We start from the raw sequence: 7,988 nt of genomic DNA, 5'->3' as shown, positions 1-7,988 counted from the left end.
GAAAAAGAAAGTAATTAAATTTAATAGAAGCCACCTTTGCTTTGAAGCTGCCCTAGATTTAAAGCCACGGAGAGAAGCAATTAAGCTGCAACCACCATGGATTCTCAACTAAGTTATATGGGAATTTTTGTTAATAGGAAATTTTCACTGTAACTGGGACTGGGTTGTCAGACCTGATTGTGCTCAGTACATTCCAAAATTAATGATAGAAACCTTCCTCGGGAAACCTTTTCTTGAATCAAAAATACAATTTAAAAGAAAGAAAAAAGAAAAAAAATTGGTGTAAAGTGGGGTCAGATGTCACAAACAAGATATTTCAAAACTTTTAGAGCATTCCTCCTGGAATGTGCAGTGCTTATAAAGGCTAAGAAGGGAAGAAGAAAGTTTGTTTGCAAGCATGTTTATCTGCCAACATCACAATAGGAAGGGTGCTTTTTTTCGCCAATGGAAAGTATTAGAAACTTCATTTAAAGACAACCAGTTTTCTGAAAAGAGCAAAATCTGCAGAAATGACCTATTTGTTTTTCACTTCCATGATTTTTTTCACAGGTAAGGTAGAGCTTTGAAACTAAGTAACAAGGACTGACAAGAAACAGAATGCCATAACCAGTACCAAATGCAGCCCCGTTCCATTTCAAAATAATATTTTAAGAGTTCAGCTTGTAGGTTTGAAAAGAAGTAAGTGAAAGGTTCTACTTTGGGTGGGGAGACTGTCCAGAAATCAAGCAAGCAAAATGCAGTGAGCTCCTACACAAGAGTGAAGTTGTTCTCATCGTTGACAGCTGTCGGCAATATTTGCAGATTATTAGTTAAGGTGTGGGTGCATGTGAGAGGTTTAATTATTTTCAAGCAGGCACTTTGCAAGCAGGTTCAGGAGTGATTCTTAAATAGCCCACAGTCCATAAATGAGTCCATATGGAGTTTATGAAAAAAAGCTCGTAAACTGTGTATTCATAATAGAACATTTCTTACACTGTTACCAGCCATGGGAGAAAAGCTGGTAGGAATAATACAGGTGGAGGGAAAAAAAGCATCGAGTGTTAGTTGTCGACGAGGCATTATGAACATCTGTGCTTTGGTGTAAACAGTTGATTATTTTTATTTGTCTTTGGTAGCACTTAGAGGCTCCCTTCAGGGCTAGGTCAAATCATGATGTGCCTTTCTGTAAGAGATGCTCAAGTCAAACACAAATTATTGGCCTCATTAACAGGGGTCCTACAATTGACAGGTACTTCTGCTGTTATATATATTGGTTTCTGTTATTTCCACTCCAATTCATCTGATGAAGTGGGGTTTACCCATGAAAGCTCATTACTCTAAATATATTTTTGTGAGTCTCTAAGGAGCCACGGGACTATTCACTGTTTTTAAAGTTACAGACTAACATGGCTACCTCTCTGAGGGTATGTCTATACTACCACCCTAGTTCGAACTAGGGTGGTAATGTAGGCAACAAGGAGTAACTAGGAAGCCTAGTCCGAACTACCTAGTCCATGCCGCATGTAGCCACGCGGCACGGAGTCCGCACTAGCAGACATTTAAAAATGGCGGCGCCCGGCGAGATGCAAATGAAGCCCGGGAAATTCAAATCCCGGGCTTCATTTGCAACTCCGGTTGCCTACATTACCACCCTAGTTCGAACTAGGGTGGTAGTGTAGACATACCCTGAGACAAATTATTGGGTGCAGTAAAGGGTTAAGTGGCTGAAATTTGCTGACCTCTCTTGTGTAATGGTCCTGTACATCCTGATACTCTGTGAATCTAAGGCCATATCTTCACTAGGGGGAAGATCGACGCTGCCACAATCAATCTTCCAGAGATCGATTTAGCGGGTCTGGTAAAGGCCTGCTAAATCAAACTCAGAGGGCACCCCCATCAGCGACCAGTACTCCTGCTCTTTCAAGGAGTAAGAGAAGTCAACAGGAGCATTTGCTCCCATCAGCCTCCCAGGGTAGGGACAATGCAGAAACTCAAAATAAGGTACGTCGACTCCAGCTACGTAATTCATGTAGCTGGGGTTGCGTATGTTAATTCGACCTTCCCCATTAGTTTATACCATGGCCTCAGAATCTAAGCAAGCCATTTTTTCAGGGATGTATCTGAGACCAGCAAGCAGGTTTGTGTGGCTCTGACTCAACCGAGTCTTCAGTAAAACCATTATTACTTCATTGGTCCATTGTGAAGTATACGAGGGCAGAAACGGCAAATTCCTCAAAAAACTGCTTTGGTGTTAGTAGCATAAGAGCTTTGTTGATAACGCGGGGGAATGAGAGGGCTCTGCCATATATGACATCAGCAATCTAGAACATTTATGATCCAACATTCTGCTTGCAATTAGACCTCCCCAACGCAGTGTTCAGGCAGGCAGCAAATCCTTCAAAGAATGTTTGACCCCAAACTTTTAGATATCCCAGCTGTGATCTTTGACAATGGGTCTGGACTGTGCAAAGCGGGTATTGCCGGGGACAGCGCTCCCCGGTCGGTTATTACAGCTATTGTGGGCCGCTCGAAAGCCAAAGCGACAATGCTAGGAGCGGGCCAGAAGGAATATTACGTGGGAGAAGAAGCCCAGTCCAAGAGGGGAGTCTTATCATTGAATTATCCAATCGACCATGGCATCGTTACCTCCTGGGATGACATGGAGAGGATCTGGAGGCACGTCTATGAGTGTGAGCTGAGAATCAAAGCCAGCGACAGGCCGGTGCTACTGACAGAAGCCCCACTCAATCCCCTGCAGAACCGGGAAAAAATGACCGAGATCATGTTTGAAGGCTTTAAGGTGCCTGCCATGTATGTTGCTGTCCAGGCGACGCTGGCTCTCTACGCATCCGCACGCACAACGGGGATAGTGATGGACAGTGGCGATGGAGTTACCCACACGGTCCCCATCTATGAAGGATACTGTTTACCCCATGCTGTTTCCAGACTGGACATCGCAGGCAGGGATATCACGGAATACTTCATGAGACTCCTTTTGGAAAGTGGGCACTCCTTTGTAAGCACAGCTGAGAGGGAGATTGTGAAAGACATCAAGGAGAAGCTGTGCTACGTGGCTCTAGATCCCATCCAAGAAATGAAAGCAAAGCCGGAAGAAATCCTCAAAGAATACAAACTGCCGGATGGAAATATCATTAAGATCGGCAACCAGCTCTTTCGAGCCCCGGAGACCCTTTTTATGCCAGCCAACATTGGCATCGAAGCCCCCGGGGTGCACAAAATGATCTTCAACAGCGTCATGAAATGTGACATTGACGTTCGCAGGAATCTTTATGGCAACGTGCTGCTTTCCGGGGGGTCCACCCTCTTTCCGGGGCTGGATGAGCGGATCCTGAGGGAGATGCAGCGGCAGGTGCCCATCGGGATGGCCGTACGCATCATAGCCCCGCCTGAGAGGAAGTACTGTGTGTGGATCGGCGCGTCCATCCTCACTTGCTTGTCATCTTTTAAACAGATGTGGGTCACCGTCAGCGATTACAAAGAGTTTGGGGCAGCCGTCGTGCACAGGAAATGCTTTTAGGGCGGGATTACAGAAGGGAATCGTTGGTGCTCCAGAAAATGTGACCAAGGTGGGAACGTGATGATGCTACAGCTGCTAGTGTATTTATTGTCTGACCAAACATTAAAGAAAATAAAACATTAGAAACGTACCATCCACTTCAGAATGGCTGTTAGTCTTATTTTCCTGTCGCCTCCCCTACCTTCTCCTTGCTCCCATGTCTGCACAGCCTTGCTCTCACCTCTCATCTTTCTGGTTTTGACTCAGGATAAGCTGGGACTCCTTTCAGAGACATGGTTGCTGTTCCTTAGCAAGCCAGAAGGGTTAGGGAGAGCGGTTCTTTCTCACTGCTGACTGATCGTGGTAGCCCCAAAATGCACGTCCTCCTGCCACCAAGAGAGAAAAAAAATCAAAACCAGACTTGGAGTCATGTAAGACTGAGCCCTTTCCTCCTGATGGAGCAACATAAAGCAGTGCTGGAGAGTCCTGGGGCCAGCGTGGAAAGCTTATGTTGTGATATCTGTGGTGTCATGATCCAGTTTATGGCAAACAAAGGTGATGCCCTGAAAGGATCGTTGCAATGGAAGTTCTGCTTTCCGCGTCTTTTGTGTATTGCTGCTTCATCCTGCAAAGATTGAGCTGGATGGGAATAGCCCCTTCCCTGACATTACTCATACGCATATGCATCTACAGGATGAGGCCTTTAACTGCTCCAGAAAGCAAAATACCTGAGCTTTCTCCTACGCTGTCCTGCACTTCAGGGTGGAGCTCCCGGTCAAATTTATCTGTGAAATGACCTCATTCTCCTCCTTCCTTAAGACTCTCCTTTGCCTCGTTGTCTACCAAAATCTTAACGGGGTTGGGCCACTGGTACTACTGCCTGTTGTGCTGAGTAATATCGTTTCATTGTGTACTCCCCATGTTCCCCACTGGCCGTCCATCTGCATCCATCTGTTGTCTCCTGTCTCCTGCTTAGATTGGAAGTTCTTTGGGACAGGGATCTCCTTTTCGTTCTACACTTGTACAGCGTTTGGTACAAATGGGTCTTGGGCCTGGCCTAAGGTGCCTCGGTGCTGTGGTAAAACCAATGAGTGGGATTCCTGAATGTTTTATTGAATTATTTAATTCCAAGAGAAGCCTATCTTTTCAGCACACATAAAGGCAAGTTTCTTTCCACTGTATTAGTTCAGAATAGCACTAATAACCCCTCAGTCAGGGATTACAAAGGTGGTCCATGGGCCAAATCTGGACTGCTGGACACTTTTGAATGGGCCCCAAAAGATGTTTATTTAATTATCATCATCATCATTATTTGTTTTTTTACTATTATTATTTTCTCTCAAGCCTGGACCTTGACTATACCTTGACCAAGAAATGTGGATCTTGACAAATATAATAGATTCACTTTGCAACAGATCATTTCAGACAGCAATTGAGTTTCTGGGTTCAAGATCCCAGAGGTGGGTTTACTTGCTGGTACATGGACACTTAGGCTCTGAGATTCATCTTGGGGGAAGGGGTTTTTGTCAAGCAGACACAGTCTAAGTCTACAGTCTTAGACTCTGGAGCCAGGGTGGTTTTTGGAGCCTGAGCTCCATGGCGGCAGTTATTTTTAGAGCGAGAGCCCGAGTGCCAGCTTGAGCCCAGATGTGTCCACAGCTATTTATAGTACTGTAGGGTGAGCCCATGTCTGTAGAGCCAGGCTCTGAGACTTGCTGCTGGGGGGGCGGGGGAGGCTGTTTGTTTTGTGTTGTTTCTCACAGTGGAGACATACCCTTAAAGCCTTCTCCCCCAGAAGGTACAATCACCCCAGATTTGCTGTCCTTCCTCTTCGGTGACCACTCAGTACACTGTTCCACTCACCACTGCGCCCAAGGAAGGCTTTCGGGATCACCGGCCTTAGTGCCCCAGACTGGGTAGCAGACATTTCACTAGGGGGCGCCAGAACAGCAGCTGGAAGAGAGGAGAATTTCTTCAAGAACAAGGATTGTTCTTCACTGTAACGTACGTAAATCGACTGGACGTAGTCACCCTTAGGTGAAGCAGGATGATAAGCTAGTGCCACGTTCTCTGTCAGCTTCAGAACTCAGCTGTCAAAACTGAGCTGTTTAGGTGAGTGGGGGGCATTGGCAATGCCTGATCTAAGCAACCGGAAAACGAGCCATCCAGCTCATTCAAAATGAACACCAATGCACATAAATGTCTCTAGGTTAAAAATAGCACATTGCTCTCTGCTTTACTGCAGTTCACATCCTTCATGGTCCGCTGGCAAAAAAAAAAGCATATTTAACTTTCTTAATAATTTCTTGGTACAAATGACTAGGTGAATTAGCATACTTAAAGACCTGAACATACCTGTTTCAGTTGCAGTGGCCACCAAACAATCATGATCTAGCTCATCCATTGTTATGTGTGCAGGACTAAGCCCTGAAAATGTCTTGCTTGCCACCACCTGAGTGGGGATAAAAATCCTGAATCCTGGTCGAAGTGAGGAGCATCATTCCTAGACTTTGGAGGCTAGCAAAGCTCGTCATCTTGCAAAACTGAGAAGATATGGTTGGAAGATGCATCCTTAAACCTTCGCCAATAAGTTCCCCAGAAGCAGCCTTTCCAGAAACTATTTAAGGTCTAGGGAGAAAGCTGGAATGATGTTTAATCCCCAAATGTTAGATGTGCCAGCTGTGATTTTTGACAATGGATCAGGGCTGTGTAAAGCTGGTCTGTCAGGAGAAATTGGTCCAAGATACATCATTCCTACAGTCATAGGCCACCATACCACAAAGCTGCCACTTTTAGGAATGGCTCCGAAGATGTGCCATGTGGGAGAAGAAGCCCAGCACAAACGGGATGTGTTGTCTTTGAAGTATCCCATTGAACGGGGTATAATTACATCTTACGATGATATGGAGAAGATCTGGAAGCACATTTATGAGCACGAACTGGGACTGAAAGCCTTTGAGAGGCCTGTGCTAATGACTGAGACCTCTCTGAACCCAACGGAGAGCCGAAAAAAAATAACTCAGCTGATGTTTGAATGGTTCAAGGTGCCGGCTTTCTACTTGTCTGTCCAAGCCATTTTGACCCTCTATGCCTCAGCCCGTATTGCAGGATTGGTGATAGACAGTGGACATGGTGTTACCCAGACGGTACCAGTCTACGAAGGGTACTATTTACCCCATGCTGTCTCCCGGCTAGATATTGCAGGCAGAGATATCACGGAGTTCCTCACCAAGCTCCTTGTGGAAAGTGGGCACCGCTTTGGAAGCCTTGCTGAGAAGCAGGGGGTCATAGAAGACATCAAGGAAAAGTTGTGTTACCTGGCTGCAGACCCACACAGAGAATTAGCCAAGCGGCCGGAGGAGATCCTGAAAGAATATAAACTGCCTGACGGGACTCTGGTCAGTATCGGCAGCCCACTCTTTCAAGCACCAGAGATCCTCTTTGCGTCAGGTTGCTCTGGTAATAACGCCCCAGGCCTTCATCGGATGATCGCTCAGAGCGTCACCAAGTGTGACACCAGTATTCACAACACTCTCTATGGGAACATGGTGCTGTCGGGTGGTTCATCCCTCTTACACGGGCTGGATGAGAGGATTTTTAAAGGGCTAGAACATCAGGTCCCCAAAGGGGTCCCTATAAAGATCATAGCACCCACCGACAGGTGGTTTTCCACATGGATCGGGGCTTCTGTGATTACTTCCTTGACCAGCTTCAAGCAAATGTGGATCACTGCTGCTGATTACAAGGATTTTGGACCAAACATTGTCCAAAGAAGATGTTTTTAAAAGGGCTTAGGTAAATCTAGCCAGCATCCATTCAGGACAGTGGCAAATTCTTGCATTTGCTTGTTAAAAGGAAGGAATAAACACCTTGGATAGACATTTGGCTTTTACAATTTGTGTACTTGGCTTCAGAGTCATGGAAATTAGAGAAGAGACCTCTTCTCTGTTCAGTTCCATGCCAGTACAATGCAGTTCCCTTTATTAAAGACCTCTTGTTCAGGAATTCAAAATAATCTGCTCAAATGATGCTTACTGGTGTTAATTGTAACGCTTCTATCTAGCCCCCTCCCTGCGTCTGACATTGGCCGGAACCAGAGTGCACAGAACAGGGCTGTTCCGAAGTGACCCACCCTTGTTTTCCCCTCCCACAAATGCTGTGCCAAGCCCCTCCCACTTACTTAATAACAGTAAATCCTATGTATGACATTTTGGCCTGCGCCTCTAAACTCTTGTCTCCATTACACGGTAGATTGATGCGGTAGTGAGTGATCCACCGGTTGTTGATTTATTGCATCTGCTTAGACACAATAAATTTCCCTCCGGGCACTCTCCCGTTGACCCCCATACTCCACCCAGGACAAAAAGAGTAGGTGGAGTCAACGGGAGAGCTACCCCCACTGACCTTATCACATGGAAGACACCATGGTACGTACGTCAACGTCAGCGACGCAAATAGTGTATCTTAGAGCAATGGGGCAGGAAGCTGTAGT

At 45.9% G+C, this 7,988-nt stretch overlaps 2 protein-coding genes across 2 annotated transcripts; both read left to right on the top strand.

The window, feature by feature from the left end:
• The first annotated feature begins 2,216 nt into the window (after positions 1-2,216).
• On the top strand, positions 2,217-3,662 carry LOC102456387 (actin-like). The gene has a single exon (XM_006124684.4). The coding sequence runs from the start codon at positions 2,384-2,386 to the stop codon at positions 3,515-3,517; it is 1,134 nt and encodes a 377-aa protein (XP_006124746.1). The 5' UTR covers positions 2,217-2,383; the 3' UTR covers positions 3,518-3,662.
• A 2,265-nt stretch (positions 3,663-5,927) lies between these two features.
• On the top strand, positions 5,928-7,377 carry LOC102456635 (actin-related protein T2). The gene has a single exon (XM_006124685.4). It carries the CDS (start codon positions 6,142-6,144, stop codon positions 7,279-7,281), a length of 1,140 nt encoding a protein of 379 aa, XP_006124747.2. The 5' UTR covers positions 5,928-6,141; the 3' UTR covers positions 7,282-7,377.
• Positions 7,378-7,988: the final 611 nt, after the last annotated feature.

The sequence above is a fragment of the Pelodiscus sinensis genome, chromosome 24 (assembly GCF_052426305.1).
Source record: "Pelodiscus sinensis isolate ZL-2025 chromosome 24, ASM5242630v1, whole genome shotgun sequence".
Classification (NCBI taxonomy): Eukaryota; Metazoa; Chordata; order Testudines; family Trionychidae; genus Pelodiscus; species Pelodiscus sinensis.
This window is presented reverse-complemented; position numbering and strand designations above follow the sequence as displayed.

Coding starts and splice junctions, on each gene's coding strand:
- LOC102456387 (XM_006124684.4), top strand. CDS start 2,384: ATGTTTGACCCCAAACTTTTAGATATCCCAGCTGTGATCTTTGACAAT.
- LOC102456635 (XM_006124685.4), top strand. CDS start 6,142: ATGATGTTTAATCCCCAAATGTTAGATGTGCCAGCTGTGATTTTTGAC.